General features: G+C 32.5%; 2 protein-coding genes across 2 annotated transcripts; one reads left to right on the top strand and one right to left on the bottom strand.

The window, feature by feature from the left end:
• Positions 1 to 659: 659 nt before the first annotated feature.
• LOC103503889 (filament-like plant protein 4) lies at positions 660 to 6,597 on the top strand. The gene is made up of 6 exons (XM_008468275.3): positions 660 to 1,022; positions 2,253 to 2,354; positions 2,563 to 2,782; positions 2,901 to 5,322; positions 5,546 to 5,606; positions 5,898 to 6,597. The coding sequence occupies exons 2-6, from the start codon at positions 2,259 to 2,261 to the stop codon at positions 6,327 to 6,329; spliced, it is 3,231 nt and encodes a 1,076-aa protein (XP_008466497.2). The 5' UTR covers positions 660 to 1,022; positions 2,253 to 2,258; the 3' UTR covers positions 6,330 to 6,597.
• A 13,515-nt stretch (positions 6,598 to 20,112) lies between these two features.
• On the bottom strand, positions 20,113 to 20,842 carry LOC103503888 (protein SMALL AUXIN UP-REGULATED RNA 12). Its single transcript, XM_008468274.3, has one exon. The coding sequence runs from the start codon at positions 20,758 to 20,760 to the stop codon at positions 20,434 to 20,436; it is 327 nt and encodes a 108-aa protein (XP_008466496.1). The 5' UTR covers positions 20,761 to 20,842; the 3' UTR covers positions 20,113 to 20,433.
• Between the last annotated feature and the right edge of the window lie 1,999 nt (positions 20,843 to 22,841).

Genomic DNA, 22,841 nt, shown 5'->3' with positions numbered 1-22,841 from the left:
GAAAAAGAGAAAAAGAAAAAGGGAAAAAGAATGGGGGAAATGAGTTTGTTTATAATTATAAAAATGAAGATGCATAATGAAGGTACATTAATGATTACAAGAATGAAAAAAAGGAGGAAGGGATTGTTAATTAATTAAAACAAATATTGGGATTAGAGAGGTGGAGGTGGAAATTGAATGAGAGGCGTAGATCGAAGAGTTGGGGGGGGGGGGGGGGGAAAGATGAAAATGGAGGAGGGGTGTAGAGTAAAAGCGGGGGTAGGGGAATGTAGCCGAAAGAGGGGGAAAATAACAAAGAGATGAGCTGTAGGGGGAAAGGAGTGACGGTGGTCCATAGTGGCAGCCTAATGTAAATACTAACAAATCGAACTTTCTAAACTCTATCGGATACAGCTAAGGTGGGTGTTGTAGGTTCTTCACCAAAGCAGGCGCGGGGACTCGGAAGGACTTATCCGTCATTTCTTATTTTAACCCATGGTCAAATCTGTCCATTTTTAAAACAAATCTCTCTTCTCCCTTCTTCTTCTTTTTTTATTTTTTTAAAATTTTAAAATTGTTCTGAAATGAAAATCAATTTTGATATAAAAAGGACATTTTAATTTCAAATAAGTTTAGGAAAAAAATTTAAAAAGGAGATGGTTTTGGAGCTTTTCCAACGTCCTGCCTTTTTTTAGTGGACTGGACACACCGAGTCCGAATATTTTCATTTTTTCACCTCTTTCTCTCTCCCCCCTCCCTCTCTCTCTCTCTCTCTCTCTCACCCACCCTCCCGCTCCTGTCCACTACCGCCGTCGCCCTTCCTGTCGCTCTCACTCTCACCACCGTCACTTTTCCCTTCCCACCCGCTCTCTCCGATCAACGATTCCCTCGCTTTGGATCTTCATTGCCGGAATTTCAACTCCTTCGCTTTCTTTACTTTCACGCTTCCTCACTATTCCTTCTCTCTAAACTCACTGTTTCCTTTCCTTTCTTTTTTTTTTTTATCCATCTCATACTTCTTCCTCCAAGCTGCATTTCTATTTGTAAGTCGATTTCCAGTTCTTTACCCTTCTCTTTTCTTCTCAAGCTTTTGTTTCAGTCTATTGCCGGTTTCGAATTCGAAAAGGGGGCCGGTACTGTCTGTTCGATTATGAAATTGTTTTGTTCTCCCAATCGCGATGTTTTTCTTTTTCTTTTTCTTTTTCCTTTCTTTCTTTAATTTGATTTTGATTCTTAATTTTTCTTTTCTTCCATGGAAATATCTTCTTCTGTTCTGTTGATAATTTCTTCCACTGTTTCTTCTAATTAAATTTGGTTTTCAAGTGTAGAGCGATTTTAATTTCATTTTATCGCCGTCTTTATTCTAAATCACTGCTGTTAGTCGTAAACTAGTTTGGACGATTATTTTCTAATTAATTTGGATCTTGCTTTGCCTGAGAACATAATTGACTATTTCTTGCTTTTGTGAATTATGTTTACTCTTATCTTTTCGATTTTCAATAAAAGAATTGTACATTATCTCCAAGAGACGTAAATTGTCTTCTGGAGTTGATGATCTTCGTCTAGCATTTGTTCTCTGCTTAGATCTCGATGATTCCTGTACTAAATGGATACTGAAGACATCGTTAACATGCATGCCTATGTGAATCATTTTTAGTCATTCAACCAGTTTCTGAATCATTCCGCTAAATTTCTTCTCTAAAATTGTGGTTTAAGATGAGTGGTGGAGTTTCTAACTGCCATGCCATTCTTTAAATTTCTTCCCGTTCTGGTGTATCTGTGTAGCTACTTTTTTATCGTGGTGTTGTTTGTGTCTCATAAATAGCATTTACACGGCGTTTGGGTGTGGTCTGTTTTGTTGCTAAAAATGTGAGCTTAAAGAAATGAATTTCCATTTTTGGAACCTTATACTATCATCACTCCATTCCTGCGAAAAGTTGCACAGTTACTTCCCTTAATCTGTGCCCACTACCCTTATATTACCTTGTTGATTTGGGCTTTCTATTTTCTGGAAACTGTGAGCTTTTCTTTTTCTTTTAATTTTCTTTCACGTCTCATACGCAATCGATACGATGTGTCATAGAAAGTATTAACTACCACTTCAGAAAAATAAGAACCAAGTAATTCCTCTGGCAGCTTCCTCTAAGTGAATATGCCATTACAAGTTTGGGTCTCTCTAAGTTTGACGGAATCTTGGTTTAGAGCTTTAGTGTAGTCTATTTTTTCCCTTCTATACCTCCTCAATTTACCTTATGCTACTGCAATTTCTGCAGCCTGGAATGGACCGACGAGGTTGGCCCTGGAAGAAGAAATCATCTGAGAAGACAGCAGAGAAGGCCAATGCATCGGAGTCGGCTGGAACTCAGGGTGATCAGGTAATTAGCATAACTAACCCCCTCCCCATCTATTAAATCCTTGCTGTTCACTTGAGTTGTTCAGTAGAGTACTTTTCTTACAATAGTTCTGTTACTTCCCTTCGGTAATTTTAGATAATTGTGGCGCCATTTGAATTTGTAATACTATTTTATTTTGTATTAAACTTTAACCAGTTTTCTTAACATGTTTCCTTCTTTCTTCGTACAGGATGGTTATAAGAAACCAAGTTATGTTCAAATCTCTGTTGAGACGTATTCACATCTTACTGGTTTGGAGGATCAAGTAAAAACACGCGACGAACAAATCCAGACATTGGAGGGTGAGATAAAAGAGCTGAATGAGAAACTATCAGCTGCACAGTCGGAGATGACTACTAAGGACAACCTAGTGAAACAGCATGCTAAAGTTGCTGAAGAAGCTGTCTCAGGTATTTATATATCATTAGCTGATATCTTGAGAGAGAGAACTTTTATTGTAAACTTAGGTTGATTGGAATTCTCTGCCTATTCTGTATGTTTAGTTACAAACCAATGTCTTCGCTACAGGTTGGGAGAAAGCTGAAGCAGAAGCTCTGGCATTAAAAAATCACTTGGAGACTGTGACACTTTCCAAGCTCACTGCTGAAGATCGTGCATCACACTTGGATGGCGCTCTGAAGGAATGCATGAGACAGATAAGAAATTTGAAAGAAGAACATGAACATAAATTGCAAGACGTTATTTTCACCAAGACTAAGCAGTGGGACAAAGTTAAACTTGAGTTGGAATCGAAAATGGCAGACTTAGACCAAGAACTTCTTAGGTCTGCTGCTGAAAGTGCTGCACTTTCAAGGTCATTACAAGAACGTTCCAACATGCTGATTAAAATAAGCGAAGAAAAGTCACAGGCTGAGGCTGAGATTGAGTTGCTAAAGGGCAACATTGAATCATGCGAAAGAGAAATAAATTCACTTAAATATGAATTACATATAGTTTCCAAGGAGCTAGAAATCCGTAATGAAGAAAAAAATATGAGTATGAGGTCTGCTGAAGCAGCCAACAAGCAGCACATGGAAGGTGTTAAGAAAATAACAAAATTGGAAGCAGAATGCCAAAGATTACGTGGTCTTGTGCGGAAGAAATTGCCAGGTCCTGCTGCACTTGCTCAAATGAAGCTGGAGGTTGAAAGTTTAGGCAGGGAATATGGAGACACTCGAGTAAGGAAGTCACCTAGTAGGCCTCCAACTCCACATATGTTATCTGTGCCTGATTTTTCTCTTGATAATGCACTGAAATTCCAAAAGGAAAATGAGTTCCTCACAGAACGAATGTTAGCCATGGAGGAGGAAACGAAGATGCTTAAAGAGGCTTTGGCAAAGCGTAATAGTGAATTACAGACTTCCAGGAGTATGTGTGCCAAGACAGCTTCTAAACTTCAAAATTTAGAGGCTCAACTCCAAAATGGAAATCACCAAAGAAGCTCCCCCAAGTCTGTTGTTCAGTATACTGCTGATGGCTTTTCATGCCAAAACACAAGCCATCCTCCCAGCTTGACCTCGATGTCTGAAGATGGAAATGAAGATGGCCAGAGTTTTGCAGATTCTCTATCCATAGCGGCAACCTCTGACATTTCCCATTTTAGGGAGAAGAAAAATGAGAAATTAAGTAAAACCGAAAGTGGAAGTCACTTGGGACTCATGGATGACTTTCTGGAAATGGAAAAATTGGCATGCCAATCAAACGAGTCAAATGAAGCCATCCTTGCTTCGAATAGTACAAACAATAAGGACTCCGAAGTTGTGCGCCAGGAGTCCAATGGTATCCAGTCTGAACAGCTTCTGGATTCAAGTCCATCTGAAGATGTTGTATCTTCTAGTGCTGATTTGTCAACAGAGTGTGCTAATTCCAATGGACTGCCTCTGTTGAAACTCCGATCAAGAATATCTATGATTTTTGAGTCTATTTCAAAGGATGCGGATACTGGAAAAATTTTGGAGGATATAAAATGCATTGTGCAAGATGCTCATGATGCACTTCAGCAACCCACAATCAATTGTGTGAGTTGTGTTTCTGAAGTGCAAAGTCCTGATACCACATGTGATAGGCAAGCCAATCCTGATGATGCTGGGTTGGGAGTAGAAAGAGAAATTGCTTTCACCCAGCCTGTTGCACACAATCAGCCTATGAACCAAGAGCTGGAAGCTGCCATCTCTCAAATTCATGAATTTGTGCTGTTCCTTGGGAAAGAAGCTTCCAGAGTTCACGATACAATATCTCCAGATGGGAATGGACTGGGTCAAAAAGTTGAGGAATTCTCAGCCACCTTTAGTAAAATTGTGCATGCCAACACAAGTTTGGTGGACTTCGTTATTGTTCTATCTCATGTTCTATCTGAAGCCAGTGAACTCAGATTTAGTTTCATTGGATGCAAGGATACTGATGGAGATGCTAACAGTCCTGATTGCATAGATAAGGTTGCTTTACCAGAACACAAGGTTGTCCAAAATGATTCAATAGATGAAAGATATACAAACGGTTGTTCCCATATTTCAAGTCCAACTTCTGATCTAGAAGTTCCTTATGATGGAAATCTAGACTCTAGCTATGAATCAAATTCAAGATTACCCAAACTCTCATCAGAAGACATTGAAGAGTTAAGATTAGCGAAGGAGAACCTGTCAAAGGACTTAGCAAGATGTTCAGAGGATTTTGAGGCAGCAAAACGCAAACTGCAGGAAACAGAGCAGCTGCTAGCCGAGTCTAGATCACAGTTAGCTTTTGCTCAAAAGTCAAACAGCTTATCGGAAACACAGCTGAAATGTATGGCAGAATCATACAGATCACTTGAAGCACGTGCAGAGGATTTGGAAACTGAACTAAATCTTCTGCGAGCTAAATCTGAAGCTTTGGAAAATGATCTTCAAGATGAGAAGAGGAATCATCACGAGGCTTTGTCCAAGTGCCAGGAGCTGCAAGAGCAACTACAAAGGTTAGTCTTGTACTTTTCTCTGTTGCACAAACATCATGAGACCGCCTATATAATATGTTTATCCAAAACGTTAGATGATGGGCGTCGATATGACAGTCCTAAATTTCACAATCCAATTCTCCTTGTCATGCCTGATTTTATTATATGGATCCTTATCTGTTTTCATTTTATTAGTTCATCTCCAAGTCTGAATTTTCTTCGTCTCCTCTGTCTTGCATTGCAGGAATGAGGTTTGCTGCGCTATTTGTTCTTCAGCTATTGATGGTGATCCCCAGAAAAGCCAGGTAAAGTTGAATGCTTTTTTTTTAAAAGAAAATGCTTTGACCCCTAGAAACGCTTTAGAATCACCATCGTTACATATTCTTGAACGAATGAGCTTGAAGAAAAGCAGTAGCTTGTTCAGCAAAATCGTTTTTTTTTTTTTATGGAAACGCTAATGCAATATTTAGCCGTGTTCCCGTTTTCCTTTATTGTATTTAGAAATGGCGTTCAAGAGTAGCTTGTCCCATTTAAGGTGTAATGAAATAATCTTTTGGACTTTCTTATTGAACTTGGTAATCCTTTTGTTATATTAGGAGATAGAGTTGACTGCTGCGGCGGAGAAATTGGCAGAATGTCAAGAAACAATTTTTCTTCTTAGCAAGCAATTGAAATCTCTGCGACCGCAACCAGATTTTGCCGGGTCTCCATTCAGCGATAGAAGTCACAGAGGCGAGGAGTTCATCGAAGATGAACCATCTAAAAGTGGCACCAATCTTCTCGACCTCGATCGGTCTGAAAATGATACTGCCACTTCTACAGTGACACCGACAATTGGTGCAGAATCCCCTTGCAGTGCTTCGGACGGCGAAGGAGGAAGCTTCTTGTCACCCATCAATTCGAAACATCCAAAACACAGGCCAACCAAATCAAGCTCCTCTTCTTCCTCCTCCGCCCCAACTCCAGAGAAACAAACTCGAGGATTTAGTCGATTCTTCTCCTCAAAAGGAAAGAACAACAGTCATTAGGCATGCTTCTCTCTTGCATGATAATATCATTCTGTTTAAAATATTTCATTCAATAATATAAATAGATTTAAAAATTGAAAAAAAAGAAAAAAAAAAACCCCACCAAACATAGACATCTAAAATCTTAGATGGGAAGTCAGTTTTGGGAGCTCTATGTGATAAAAGTTAGCTCATAAAATGATGCTTTCAAAGGCCTCTTCTAGCTTCTGTATGTACCTAATGCTGTACATTATATTCACATCTGTTAAATTTTTGTCTTCCTCTACCATGATCTAGAGTGTGGTTATTTTTCTGAACTGGAACACCATGTATTACAAATATCTTCTTACTTACTTTTAACATTGATTGGATTTGGACTGGACTCAATTGGGGGTGTGGTTTCTATTGGGCTTTTGGACAAGCAAAGGCAGATGAAAAGTGTAGGAAGAGGATGGGGCAGAGTATTTGATGAGTTGAAATGTAGTGTAGGGTTCCATGTGGGGTAATTGAAGCACATGGGTGTACTTTGGGTTGAGGCAAATCATCAATGACAGCTAAAACTGTTGGGTCCATAGTTCAAGTTTGCTGTACAAAAACAGTACACTATATAATACAGTTTGGGTATTTTGCATCCAATAATAATTAACAACTGCGGAGCTTTGCATTAATTAGAAGGCGTTGGAGTTGAGATCGGGTGAAATGTAGAAATGTCAATGGATGAATTATGAGATAAATTTCCTTCTTTTTCCCCAACATATTGCCTTTCCATTTTTAACAACTTATGCACCAACTAGATTATAACTTGTTTCAACCACTTTATAAAACGTGGTCCCATATGTATATATATTAAATTCTGGCAGTAGAGTCCATAAGGTTTAAGAGAAAAAGAAAATGATTTTTCACATTTATGTTTTTGTCATAAAGGCAGAAATAAATATTTCATTTAAAAACGGTTAAAAAGAAATCAAATTATTACTTATTTTTTCTTTTGTTCTACGAACTTCTTTTGACATCCAAATGTCAACTTGAGCGTGGGGGTTAAAGCTTTGTTTGAAAAACATTTTGCCTTTTCTTTTGGAAAATAAACGTATTTTCTCTCCTTCTTTACCATTGTGTATGTTTTCCCAATTACAACAATTAAATCTTAGCCAAATTTTCAAAACAAGAACTACTTCTGAAAATATTTGTAATAAGTAAATAATAAAACATGAAATTTGGAGATAGAACAGGACGATCCAATTTTCAAACTAAGTTAGTAATCACTGCTTCAAAACAAATGACAAATTTAAAATTTTATGAAAAGAGGATAATTTGGTTTTTTTATTAAATAAAATACAAAAATAATCATTTGGAAATTATAGTTTGATAAATCAGTAAAATATTATGAAAAACATACGTCTAATTCAGACCCTAACTAATTTTAAAGAAAATAACGTAATTAAGGTTTCAAATAAAATTTTCAAGTTCAAAATACCGATAGCGGAACAAAAAACTGAATAAGAAACATGACATGACAGATCAGTGGTCTCATCGAACGCACGTAATCATGGCGCTGATGAAGGTGGTGATTCCAAGGGACACTTAATAGTCAAAGCTAATAGACACCACAATCCATAATCTTATAATCCATCAAATATGCATAATTATCACGTAACCTCAACCATCAACTACAACATCTCATTATATGCATTTTAGCTACAATCAATACATAATGAGTAGATAGATGTACACCTCCTCGAAAGTCCAGAAGTAGGATCTCTTTGTCTTTATCTAAGATTAGCTAAAAAAAAAAAGGGTAATTGCCCTAAGTAATACTTTTAAAGCTAATAGTTAAATGCATAACAACATTTTTTAAAATTACAAGTATGACAAAATCTATTATGGGATAGAACTCTACTCTGAATTATTGAAATTTATTAATAAAATATTTTAAGAGTTGAATCGAAATTTGTTTGGATTTTACTATATCTAGAAATACTTTTAAGACTAACTACTTCATCTACAACTATCTCTTTCCAAACAAAACTTTAGAGATCCAAATACCGTATGCTCAATTCAATCTTTTCTAGTTTAGCTCAAGATTTAGATTCTACACAATTCGTTCTTGTTAGTTATACACATAACAAACTAAGCAATAATAATGGAGATTAAATGGTCTAAAACATTATCAAATATGTCGGTTGGATCCAAAATAAACAAAAATTATAGATTTAAGAATGATTTGAAATGTATTGATCATTAATAGTGGACACAACAAGGGGCATTATTGTATTATTTTCTTCAAATTGATGATCCTTAGAATCGCTATTACAAATCGTTTTCTGTACGGATTAAATTGAAAGAGCATTAAAAGGTCCCCTTTTTCATGTGCATTATTTCATATATATATATATATATATATATATATGTTTGTGATGAAGAGACAGAGCAGTAAATATGAAGCAAAGTCCTTTCCTAAATTAAGCAATGGATATAATTCATTCAAAAAATCTCTAAATTATAATGTTTTCTAAACAAATTAATACCCATATGATTATTATATATAAAATAACAACAACAACAACAACAACAATAATAATAATATTCTGTTCCCCCTCCCACCATTTCCGATATCACAAGATTTTCATATTTATTTTGTTAATTAAACTTCGATAACTTTACACTGACAATGGAGACTAAGTTTAATATATACATAATCTACCTTGAATATCTATCCACGTGGGAATTATTAAAGATTTAAGATTTAATTAATGCATGAAATTAAGGGAGGCAAAAAAAATCAAACATTAGGGCTGAAATCCGGCAAGGTATACCCCTATAACCCACCCAACTTCCCCCACATGTGACACTTTTTCTTATTCTCCTACTTAAACAACCAAACATTTCTTCAACCCCGACCCAGACTCCAGATTAATATAATACACATGCCATTCATTTAATAAGACCATATGAAAAGCCCTTTGTGTGTGTGTGTGTGTGTGTTTGTGTGTGTGTGTGTGGGCCAACCTCCAAAACCCATCTCTTCTCATCTTTTTGATCAAACACCATATTCATTAAATCCTAAATTAAGTCTAGACTTCAATATAATCTATAGTGTGATATTTTGTTTTGTGTTTCTAAAAGTTGGATTAGTAGACATAGACAAACATGTTGTTTTGTTTTTTATGTTTAAAATTTTAAATTTAAGCCCATAAGTTTAAAAACAAATAATTAAATTAGTAAATCCATAAAGTGACATGGGAACTACTTGATTTGATGCAATCACGAGCGTTGGTCTGTTGTTGATGAAAATCCCATTTGTTTTTTCTTTTTCTTTTTCTCTTTTATAAGTTTTTTCCTATTTTATTAGATTGAAAGAATAATATGTATATTCTATGTTTGTTCAGTGAACTATATATTAATAATTATCAAAGGTTCATATATATATATACTCATAATCTTAACTACTCTGTCCTTTCTACATCTTTAAAATCTTATTCTTTTCCCTTTTTATTCTTTTCTCCATTTTAACTCATTTATTTATTAGCTTTTTCTTTTTTGCCCATCCTTCCAATTTTTTCTCTTAAATTGATCTGTTTCTTCTTAAAAGGGGATGCACTAATGTTAAATAAAATGCATTAATTCCAGGATTAACGACACTAATAGTGAATCAATGATTATGACTTCAATTGCCTTTCTTCACTCCAATTGCCATTTATTATTAAAAGATATCCCATTCATTTTATTAGTTAATTACTTAATTCAAAGGCATTAGGCATGCATGCTTCTTGCCTTTAAATTACATTTAATTAGGACTAAGAGATTATGAAATTAATAAACATGATAAATTTAGTATCTTTGAAATATAAAATGAAAATTAGAACATGAAGTAGTGGTATGGGGACCCGTAAAAGAAATTAAAATCTAGACATTATGGCCTTGTCATTTATGTCACGATCAAAACAATTATTCATGTTTCAATTTTCATGAATTTTTTTAAGGATTTGAAACATCAATAAATATATATATATATATGACAATATTCAAAGAGTAAGAATATTTTTCAAAATAAAAAAAGGATTCTTGAGGTAATTTTTAATTTAACCAAAAAGAAAGTTATACATGTTCTACAGTCGTCGTAGGATCTTATAAACAAAAAATCATTATTTTCAACTTAAGTTCATGCATATAATATAATGTATAAGATGTCTAAGTTAATGCACATGAATGCTTGCTATGAATATACATAAAATATAAGAGAATTTTGAACATATATGAAATTAGAAATTTGAAAATAGGAGACTAATATTTAGAGAGAGAGAGAGAGAGAGAGAGAGAGAGAATCTTGGGAAGAGAACAAAGGAGATCTTGCACGAATGTGAAAGTAACAATTGAGAGATTGGAAAGGCCAATGAAATAAGAAGAAGAAAAAAAAAAAAAAACCAAAACAAGAATTTAAATAATCCATGCAATTTGGATATTAGAATTTCCATTCTACATGATGATGGATGTGTCCATATAAGATATATTGTTTTTACTTTATGGGTATTCTTTTGATAATTATATTTGTTGAATTTTATGTGTATTCATCAAGAGAGGTATCACTAACCACAATGTATGATATTATTTTCGCTTCATGCATATCAAAACTTGTCTTTCTATTTTTTTTTTTAATAAGAAAAGAAAAAAATTGTATCTACAAAGTACCATATTTTGGAAGTAGTAAAAATTATATATTGTGGATGGAAGATTAACTTTTAGACGTGGACATTGATAATGCAAACTCATGTAGTCATAGTTATACTCAGTTGGTAGCTAATATAGAATAGTTGTGCTTGAAGTTTCTAGTGTGTTCTTGATAATGCAAATATATACATATTCTACTAACATATAGTGTGATGGGGTACAAAATACTTTTTCCATATGACCAAAGATCTCCTAGAAAAGTAATCTATGAAAATTCTATTATATTTAGTAGTTTTAAATCTAATTTAACAGGCAATAATATGATGAAATCTAAAAGAAGAAAAAAGAGAGAAAGGAATTAAGTAAAGTAACTTTTTTTTTTTTTGGTATTTCTATTGTTAAAGAACAGAAAAAAATAAAAAAAATAAAAAAACAATGGTTTGATTTTTGCTTTTAAAAAAAAACCTTAAAAACTAAAAACAGATTTTAAAAAACCAACAACCGAAAACAAATTTCTTAATTCATTTGTTTCGAGATTATTTTGATTTTTCGATTATCTGTTTGGTATAAAAAAATGTATAATTGTATAATTATTGATGTAAAAACCAAAAATATTCAATAACTTTTTAAATTTAATACTTTTTTTCTTCAAGGTTCTCTTTTGTTATTTATATTTTAAATTTAGGTTAATGGTTTATAATTTTGGACAGCAATATCTTGAAAAGATATCAACTTTTTTCTTTCTTAAGAAGAGAAAACCCCAAAACCAAAATATAATATAAAAATTTAAATTATATTTTAAGTTAGTTTTTGTTTAGATTCTATTTTGATATTTAAATCGATGATCAATAATTTAAGATTCACTTAGTGTTATAAATATATATTGGTTTGTAAGTCGACTGTGACAATTTACAACTGTTAGTTTATTATTGACAATTTTTGTTGGCATCATTAAAAGTCCAATTACGACATTTTTATTGAAACTCAAACCTACCATACATCCATTAAAATTTATATTGAATTTGAAAACTAACTTTTCAATTTCATGAAATTCAACTATATTGTAATTTCATGAAATTCAACTATATTGTAATTTCATACTACTTTATAATATAAATTAAAACTATAATGTATAACATGTATAGTATGTGTTTGGATTACTAACATTTCTAAAAGCACTAATGACATAAAAGAGAGTGTTGGTTATTTGGTGGAATCTTTTTTTTTTTGTAAAGGATGATTATTTATTCAGAAAATATTATTTTGTCAAATTAAGAGAGTTTTCCTTACGAAGATTCTTTTACAAAATGATTATTTTGTTTGACAAAAATAATCTTGTTAAGGAAAGTTTTATTTGACAAAGATTAGTTTGTTCATCCGTGGCATAAACTCCCATATATACATCCAGATTGAAGCAAGGCAAGACAACACTCAAGCATCTCAAGATTAATAGTTTATGGCAAACATTTGAGTAAAGTGAAGAACTGTGTAAGTTTGCTTAGAAAATAGTTTGATTGTTATGTGGATCTTGACTGACGAAATAGAAGTGTGAGAAGCTCGCATTGTGCTCGTGAATCCTTAAGAGACGTTTAATTAAGGAGGAGAATTTTCAAATACACTCTATATTATCAAGCTAGAAGAAGTACTTAAAAAGGAAAAGTATATCTTATTTGATTTATTGTAAGTGATTTAGATTACTTTGTTAATAGCATCATTTACAGTATAGAGTATTAAAACGATTGTGTAATCTTTTGTACTAAAGATCATAAGACTGTTGTTATGATCTAAATCAAATTAATAAAAACCCCTAGCTTTGGGTCAAGGACCCCAGACATAGATGTTGTGTCATCGAACTGGGTTAATAATCTTGCGTGTTTATTAAGTTTACTATTGTTGACGCTTTCCTTGTTTTATCAGAGAGAGAGAGAGAGAGAGAGAGAGAGAAAAAGAGAAATTTAAACACATGAACTCGAAATTTATAGTACAAATATATGCTCATTTTGGAGCTCTATGTTGTGTAATTGTGACTTGTTATTAGTATTGGGTGAATATATATATCACGAGTTCGCGTCTTACTACGAGAAGGGGCCACACTTTTATATTTCCATAAAGTTTATGATTTGTATTAAAAATGCTTTTAAAATGAGTTAACAAATACCATTGTTGTTACTTTTGAATGTAAATCATTAGGATTTTGTTTAAAATATAATATGAACTTTCAAAAGTTTCAAAAATACTCTTAAACTTAAAAGAAATAAAAAAAAAATGTAGTGTTACATGTAAATCGTTAATATCATCTTACCTCTATATGTTTTATCTTTTTCTTTCATCCCTTCCTCAATACATTTTGCTCCCATTTGTGAACTAATTTACCCTTGTTTATCTAAAATAAATAATTAATTAAAATTACACACTTTAATTAAGGTATTAAACTATAATTAGAAGAAAGATAATAAATAAAACAACAAATGATTTTAGACTTACATATTTTGAACAAAATTGTATGATATTTTAGCGAAATTGTACGATAGTAGTTGGGTGTGTTAATAACTGGAGAAACTTTTATTTTTGTAAAGTTTTGTAGGATTTTATGTTTTAATTATTTATTTTATTTTGGTTGTTAAAGAAATGGGTGTAACCTAAGAATTAGAAAATTAAGAGAATTATAAGAATACCTATATTAAAAAAATGATGATATCAATATAATTTGTTTGGAAAATTAACTTCTAGAGCTATTGATTATTAATTAGGGAATCGTCGTAAATTTCAAAACTATTGAAAAATATTTACAACGTTATTAAATTTTGTTATATTTGAAAATTTTTGGAGAAGAAGACACGATCCACAAAACAATTAAAATAACACACTAATGTGGTGTTTGTTAAATACACTCTAAAATTTAGAATAGAAAATGAATCTTGTTTTGAAATGAAATCTTATATTATTTAATAGGATATCATTAGAATTAAATAACTTTTATGAAATTAAGAATATAACATTTCTCTAAATAAAAGTAAGAAAGCATATAGTTGATAGAAAGGAATGTCAGAGTTCATGGTACTCTAAAAAATGAGGCAGCTATGGAGTTTGATGAATTCAATCCTAGCTAAAAAATCTATCACTTTGTCGGTTTTCATGCCATCCCTCCGGAAGTCTCAAACAACAAGCTGATCGGAAACTCCTCCAAGTACATTAATTCCACAGATTCTGATCACACGCAAAGACCAAGAACTACAACTCTTCTGATACTAATTTTAATTTCAATAATTCGACTCTGAGAAAAAAAAAAGAGAGAGAAAGGGAAGTCAACTATGACTGTTTATGATAGAGATCTCACCAAATCCTCAAAGAGGAAAGTCTCATTCTCTTCCCCACAGGCAATTCTCTCTCATAGCTCGATTTTGGCAAGTTGAAGGTTGCTTCGAATTAAAAGCCCACCGATTGATCATCATTGGGAATCTTTTGACACTAGAGATACACGATCAAAGAAGTCACAAAAGAGCTGTTACCACATTAAAAAATAGCTTGCAACAAGCTCTAATAAGCTGCAACTACAATCCTTAATCGTGAATGAGAACAAAAATGATGACAACAACTTGGAAATTAATTTGGGATCACTGACTATTGTGGAAAAGCAATATAATTCAGATGACTTCAATAGTCTAGAGCAGATAGAAAAAATTGATGATCACTTTGGTGAGGAAACACATGTTATCAGCAACTTCAACAACAATGAGAAGCTTTCAACCAAGGAAGATCAGACTGCCACCATTCCAGAAGATTGTCCAACTGATTCTAAGACAAAGAACAACTTCGAAGAGGAAGAAAAATGTTTCAAGCAAAAACTAGTGGAGTGGCTTAAAGATAATGACTTAAAATTGTCTCCTAAATTCCCTTTAACTATTGCTAGCTCCTCAAATGTTGTAACTAATGGGATATCGGGTAATACAGGCCAAGGGCTTTTGGGTGATACTAGTTTACAACGAAGTTTCTTTGTTGGAATGTAGGAGGGTTAGACTCTCCCTCTAAAAGAGCCCAAATAAAAAGTCTTATTTCCATATATGGGTCTGACTTCATAATTCTCAGAGAAACTAAACTTTCTTTTTTGAATGGTTTCAACACAAAGTCTTTATGGTCTTTTCCCTTTCTATTCAGATTGAGGATGAAGATGGTTTCTTATGGTGGCTCACAACAATCTATGGTCCAGCTAGAAATAATAACAAATAGCTTTTTCAGGATGAACTGTCTAACCTAGAAAATATTTGCAGTCCATCTTGGCTTCTGGCTGGAGATTTCAATATAATCAGATGGAAAAATAAAACCAATGCTAAACAGCTGGATAAAAACAACATGGACTTGTTCAACGACTTCATCCAAAGAAATCAATTGGTTGATTATCCTTTATCAAACAATAAGTTTACATGGTCAAATCTCAGACTGACTCCTACTTATTCAAGGTTGGATCGCTTTCTTTTCACAAGATCATGGGAACACCATTGTAATCAGCATTTTTCTAGATCTTTGGTCAGGATGGTATCTGATCAATTTTCCATTGTCTTAGAAACAACTTAAATCAAATAGGGTCCATGTCCCTTTAGGCTAAACAATTCTTCCTTGTGGGAAATTGATTTTAAAAAAAAAAACATTAAGGTTTAGTGGGAAAATTCAAAACAAGATGGTCAAAATGATTTCTTTTTTATTCAAAGGCTAAAAGCCTTGACAAAAACAATCAACCAATGAAAACACAAAAACTAGGACAATCTTCTTGAAATAAGGAAATACCTGATTAGAGAAAGTGAGCAGATTGACAAATTGGAAGCTGACAACCAGATGACTGACTTAATCAATTCAAAAAGAATTGTTCTCAAATCGGATCTATGTAATATTGAGTTGAAACAATCTCAACATTGGACTCAAAGAGCTATGAAGAATTGGCTTGACAAGGGAGATGAAAACACTGCTTACTTCCACAAGATGTGCTCAACAAAACCAAAGGAGAAATCTTATATCAGAGATTGAAGATTCTGGTGGCTTAAAACACACTTTACAAATCAGGCCATTGCAGATGCCTTCATCCTTCATTACCAAAGACTTTATAAAGAAGAAGCAGTTAACAGCCTCTAGATTAATAACCTGAATTAGAGCCCAATAAACTCCACACTTCATAATCTCCTATGTGCAAAATTTGAGGAAGCTGAGATCAGATAGACTGTTGATTCTCTTAAAAATGGCAAAGTTCGATGGTTTTTCCATGCTTTTCTTCAAAAAACATTGGGAGCTCATCAAAGATGACATATTGGCTGTTTTTGAAGATTTCCACAAAAAAAGTATCATCAACAAGAATGTTAACAACAATTTGCTTTGATTGGCAAGAAAGACAAATGCACCAAAACTACTTATTATAGGCCTATTAGTCTTACCACCTCCCTCTATAAAGTCATAGCAAAGACCTTGGCTACTAGACTCAATTTTTCGCTTGAAGAACCCATAGCAGAAAATCAAATGGTTTTTGTGAACAATAGATAGATTACTGATGCAATATTGATAGCAAATGAAGCTATTGAATTCTGGAGAGCCTCAAAGGCCAAATATTTTATACTGAAACTAGATATTGTAAAAGCCTTTGACAAAATCAATTGGGGTTTCATTGACTAGATGCTGAAAGTGAAAGGGGATCCGCTGAGATGGAGAAGATGGATTAAGGCTTGCATAAACAATGTTCAATACTCTATAATCATAAATGATAAGCCTCATAGGAGGTTCAACTCAACAAGAGGGATCCGTCAAGGTGACCCAATCCTCCCTTTCCTTTTCGTCTTTGCAATTGATTACTTGAGCAGACTTCTAAACCATCTAAAGGATAGGGGGCCATAAAAGGTGTTGCGTTAAATGATTTTTGTAGTTTCAATAATTTGTTGTTTGCTGATGACATCCTCATCTTCATTGAGGATAATGATAAGTACTTGAACAATCTTTATTTTGCTATCAAAATTTTTGAAAGGGTTTCGAGACTTAAAATCAATACCACAAAATCTACTATAAGTCTAATCAATGTTAACAGTGAGAGAACTAAGGTTATTGTTGATAAGTGGGGTCTTGTTCATCAAAATCTCCCTTTCAATTACTTGGGGACTTCTCTGGGGTAAACTTACTTTAATCAACTCCTCTCACAAGCACTCCAACTTACCTTCTTTCCTTATTCAAAGTCTCTATGATGGTTTGTAAAGAAATTGAGAAACTTTGGAGAAACTAGCTTTGGGAGAGATAGAAAAGCTTCGAATTCTCACCTCATAAACAGGTCTTTATGCACAATTCCAAAGGCGAACGGTGGACTTGGTATCACTAAAATTAAAGCACAAACTTTGCTTTCTTAAGAAAATGGATATGGAGATATCATTAGGAAACCAACTCTTTTTGGAGGAAAATCATTGATGTAAAATATGCGAAGCGTTTTCAAGGTGATTTTCCTACCGAGAGTAAATTCAGCACTACAAAGGCTCCATAAGATCCATCTTAAAAGGCAAGGATTGGTTTGAAACAAAATTTAGATGGACTCTTAACAACGGTGATTCTTTTTCTTTCTGGCATAGTAACTGGTGTGGTAATTAAACATTCCACTGTTAAAGAAGTTTTCTAGAATTTTTGTTATCTCTAGTAAACAACAGTCTACTGTTAAAGACATGTGGGATCACAACATAAATAACTGGAACCTCTATCTGAGAAGACAGTTGAAACAAAGTGAAAAAGACAACTGACAAACAATCATTGATTCTCTTCCTGCAATAGACGTTAACAAAGGCTCAAGTAAATCAACTTGGCCTTTAAATAGTAATGGACTTTTTTCCATTGCTTTAGTTAAACGTGTTCTTTTCGAAGAAAGTCTTTTGCCCCCTCTGAACATCCAAACTACCATTTTCAACAATTTATGGAGGTCAAGAATTCAAAAAAATGCAAATTCTTTTCGTGGACCGTAATTCACAAGCGACTCAACACAATGGATCTCATTCAAAAGAGATATCCTAATTCTTGCTTCAATTTGAACTGGTGCATCTCTTGGAAGTTTGCTGTTGAAAATATCAATCACATTTTCATTCATTGTGCTAAAGCAAGAAGTATTTGGAAGAAGAACCTCGATGAAATAGGATTTTCAATGCAAGATAGTATTGCCAAATCAATATGCCATACCTTGTGTGCTATCAATCAGAATAGTATATATAACATTCTAAAATTCAATGTGACTTTGGCTGCTTTATGGACTTTATGGTTGGATAGAAATAACATGATCTTCAACGAAATTCAGAGTAGTTTCTACAGTAGCTGGAAAAATGTATGCAACCTCGTTGGTATGTGGTTAAGTAAGCATCGTCTCTTTAAAGATTACAGCCAAAGTACTATTTTTCTAAATCTTAATGCTTTGAGCACTTGACTTTGCGTTGTTTCTTCGGGCTTGCCTCTAGCCTGTTCTTGTAACATCTATGTTTTTGTTTATCAATAAAATTGAGGTCTAAGCCTACATGGTCTCCCTCCTCGTAAGTTTTTCTTAAAAAACATTTCCCTACATAAAAAGATGGGAAGAGAATTTATTATATGTTATACAACTTTGGAAAAAATGCAATGATAATTTATAATATACCAATTAATCATTTTCTAAGATTAGATTGTTTTTTTCTTGATAAAAAGAACATTATAACTATAAGTTATGTAATTCAAGTCTATGAAGGGATGAAGAGAGGGATATAGTTAGTTAAAAATACTCTTCAATGTTCTAAAAATAGGGTCAATTATAAGTGCTCACATTTGGAAAGTCTTAAATTATTTTGCATGAGATGTTTCTCTCCCTATCTAACTTTCCATTTCACACTATTACCATTGACCCATCAAACTATTTTTATAATTAAATAGCTACTGTTTAAAGACAAAGGCATAAATGTCTTAATCAATAAAACTATACATAATAAGTTTAATAACAACAAACAATAATAATAAAAGCAAGTAAATTGATAAATAAAAATAATTAAGTGCATCTCTGGTTACCTAAATATTTAATCCCAAGTTATTACATGATATTTTTTTTAATTAGAATATTACTCAGATCATTAGTTCATCGACATGTACCCGCATAGATGTACATTTTGAAACTTTCAATTATAAAAATTGAATTCTTATGTTTTTATAAATAATAAAGGATTTCTTATAGATCTGACTAAGTAAGTTTTTTAAATTAGGTCCGTAGTTTGGAATTTTACTTTTTCAATAATAGAAAAAAAAAACCCAACACATTGGATATAAAAAAGTAAGAATATATTTGATATACCTTCTTACACTACCAATATACAATATTGATATATACTTGATACATTTCCTACACTAAAAAGTATCATACATGCAAAATAGAAAAGTAAATATCATACTCAAATTTGTCACCCATCTCAATTTTTCGATGTTAAAATTGGATCCATAAGCTTATAATGGTTATAGAAATTATTAGTTGAATTATTATATAAAAAAATAGAATATGATAATAATAATAATAATTTAGGATTGTATTTTGCAATTTAGCGTAGAAATGAAGAAAAAGGGGAGGTTTTTTATTGCAGTGGACCTGAAAAAAGTGATTTCTATGTTGAATGAGTGAGAAGTCCGATGTCCACCTATGCCTTCCCCTTCCCCTTCACCCTTTCCTACGCCTACACTCATCTTTATTCCCAACCGTCCGATCCTTACAAATTTCTTCTGAGGTTGTGGCCCCTACTCACATGCCTTCCTCCAATCCGGAGTGTTTTTTTTTTTTTTTTTTTTTTTTTTTTCTTTTCTTTTTATTTTACACTGCGGAGTCCTCTCCTCTCAGTCTGCTGCTCTTCCAAAATTGTCCTTTTCATATTTGATCTTTTTCTTTAATTAGTTTAAATTATTACCATAATATAAGATCATCTCTCAAAACCCAAATGCTAATATTAATATAATAATTATAATAATTAATAATTAAGAGAAAAGGGAAAAGAGCGTTTACAGAACATTCCATTGCGTTTTGGATTCCATATTTTTCTAACAGTTTTAACGGCAAAAAACGGTTCGAGTGAATCGAGAAAACCCAAACCGTGAACGCAAAAAGTGGCAAAAATTTAAAAGGGAAACAGAGTAGACAAAACCCTTAAAATCAGTGACTAAATTAGTGGATTAAAAGACAGAGAAATTCACATTCACAATAACAAACAAACAAACAACCCCATTTCCACTCTTTTACTGTCATTAGTCAAATTTTCCATTTCCCCAAATTTTTTGCTTCATTGGGAGTCGTGGCTTTTTCTTCTTCCTTTCTTCAGATTCAATTTCAAAGTATTATATGGCAGAGAAGCAAGTGCAGCAGCTTCATCATTTAAGCCAGAATAACAAAAAAGAAAAAGAAAAAAGAAACACTAACTACTAAGTTATATATATATATATATATATATATGTGAATTTAAAGTTGAGTAAGAAGGGAAGAAGTTAAGGCTAGAAAGACTTGTTCATCGCAAGGAATAGTGAGGCCTCTGTCATGATCGAACCCAAATTCTTCAGCGGCTTGTTGGAGCAAGATTTGGAAGGGAGGATGGTCGAGAAATTTGATGGGGACAATGTGTCTTGTTCGGTGTTGACCAACGTAGACAACAAAATGGCCTTTGGGGACGTCGAAAGGGAGACCAGGTTGGTCGTAATGGGTCTTATTTCTGCCTAAGCTGGAGCAGCGTTTCAGTAGGTGTTTCAGCACCGCCGTTTGTGGGCTTTTGGTTGTCTTTGTGATCGCCATTTTGGGTTTAGGCAAAAAGAAAAAAGAAAAAGAAAAAGGAAAGAAAGAAAGAAAGAAAGAGAGAAAGAAAGTGGAAAGTGAGGAAAGTGAGGAGCGAGAGAAGTGAGAAAGGAGGAGTGGGTGTATTTATGGTGATAAAAGAACAGAGAGAAACAGGGTTTTTGAGTGTTTGGGTTGGGTTAAGTTTAGGGTCAATATTAATATTAACAACAGACCATTTGGTGTTTTTTTTTTTCCTTTGGGAGAAGTGAATTAATTACTTGTTTTGAGCCCAAAATGACCCTTTACCCTTTTCATATTTTTCTACTCTTCTTTATCCCACAACTTGGCCCCTCCTTCCTTCCTTCTCCTCCCTCTTGTTTCTTTCCCTTTTCTCTTTTGTTTATTCCTAATTAATGTAGACCCTCCCCCTGTTTCATAATCAAAATGGTTGTAATCATAATAACATTTTATCGATGGTTTCTATTATCATATTAGAATTATGTGTCTAATCGCATCAATAATGGTAATATTAATAATAACAATAAACATTAATATCATAAGAGTAACAATATCTATAAAAGTAATAGTAATCATAACAATAGCGACTAATAGGTTTACTTAAATTTTCAACACAATCAAATTACGTCTTTTGATTACATAATTTAATGTTGAGCCCATATCTCATTACAATTACAAAACAACACAATTAAATTACGTTTTTTATTACATAATTTAACGTAGAGCTCATATCTCATTATGATTACGGAATACAAGTAAACAACAACAAATGAACCCTAATGGAACATACCTTTCATATTTCCTTTTGACTTATTACGGTAAATGGACATTAATGATAGATAACAAATATTAACCAGTAACAATGACATTTTCTTATATTTGAAAATATTTTTGATTTATTTACTTATATTTAAAAAGTAACTTTTAGAAGGTTAAAGAATAAAATTTCTAATAAATTTATGAAGATTCAGTATAAGGTGTATGTTTAATCATTAATTATGCCTTAAAGCAAAGTTTTTTTCTTTTTGTGGGGGTAAATAATTTAACTACATCAGTTTCTATTGGACTTAAATCTCGTGACCCCTATATAAACTTTTTAAAAATACAATGACTTAATTAGACAGAATTTTAAACTTTCCAAAACTATAATTTAACTTATTCTCAATATATATATATATATATATATATTTTGGCTGATTTAATTCTAGAGATTCTTAAAAAACCATATTTTATTACATTGCTTTAATATCTTTGGCCTGCCTCCTAATTGAATTACGACCATTCAAATTCTTACCTTTTCGCCTAATATCAATAGCCAAAATCGTCATCCACAAAGAGAAAAAGTCAACAAATTTCTTATTTGATTTAGAAAATTCGTTAGTGTTTGAATGCATTAAATATGTAATATTAAAATTTATATTTGACATAATTAATTATATATAATCATCTACAATATAACCCTCTTAATGTTTAGAGAAATCCACTATATAATTCTCTAATCTTAAATCTAAACATTATTATTATTTATTACATAATATTTTCTCTAATAAAATTGTTTTTATCATGGGTAATGAATCATATAAATATATATTGATCGTTTATTGTTTACTTTTTGTATAAAAACTATATTATTTATTTGTTGGAAGAAAATATAGAGTGGGTTTTGCTTTGACTTTATTTCCTCTATAAAAAAGACACTATTGAAGTCAAAGGATGACTGTACTCAGAAGTAGTGCTTGTACTTCCCAATACCAATGAATCTAAAAACAAAACACAAATATATATTACAATCTTTGTGAACTCTCAATCACAAATATCCTATATATTATTCTTTAATTATCTCATCTCATTTTTCCACCATCTGTGGCCAAAAAAACCATATCTTCTTCTTCTTCTTCTTTTTTCATACAATATTAAAAAAAAAAAAAAGACTATTATTGTTTCGTTATTATGGAATTAGATATGATTGTGATAACAGTGTTGTAGTGTTTATTATTGTTATTATTGGTATATGTTTAAGCTGTACAATTAATACGATACGGAAAAAAAAAAAAAAAAAAACTTAAATACATTATTGATTA

The sequence above is a fragment of the Cucumis melo genome, chromosome 4 (genome assembly GCF_025177605.1).
Source record: "Cucumis melo cultivar AY chromosome 4, USDA_Cmelo_AY_1.0, whole genome shotgun sequence".
Taxonomy (NCBI): Eukaryota; Viridiplantae; Streptophyta; class Magnoliopsida; order Cucurbitales; family Cucurbitaceae; genus Cucumis; species Cucumis melo.
Note: the sequence above shows the minus strand (reverse complement) of the source record. Positions and strands in the feature narration are given on the sequence as shown.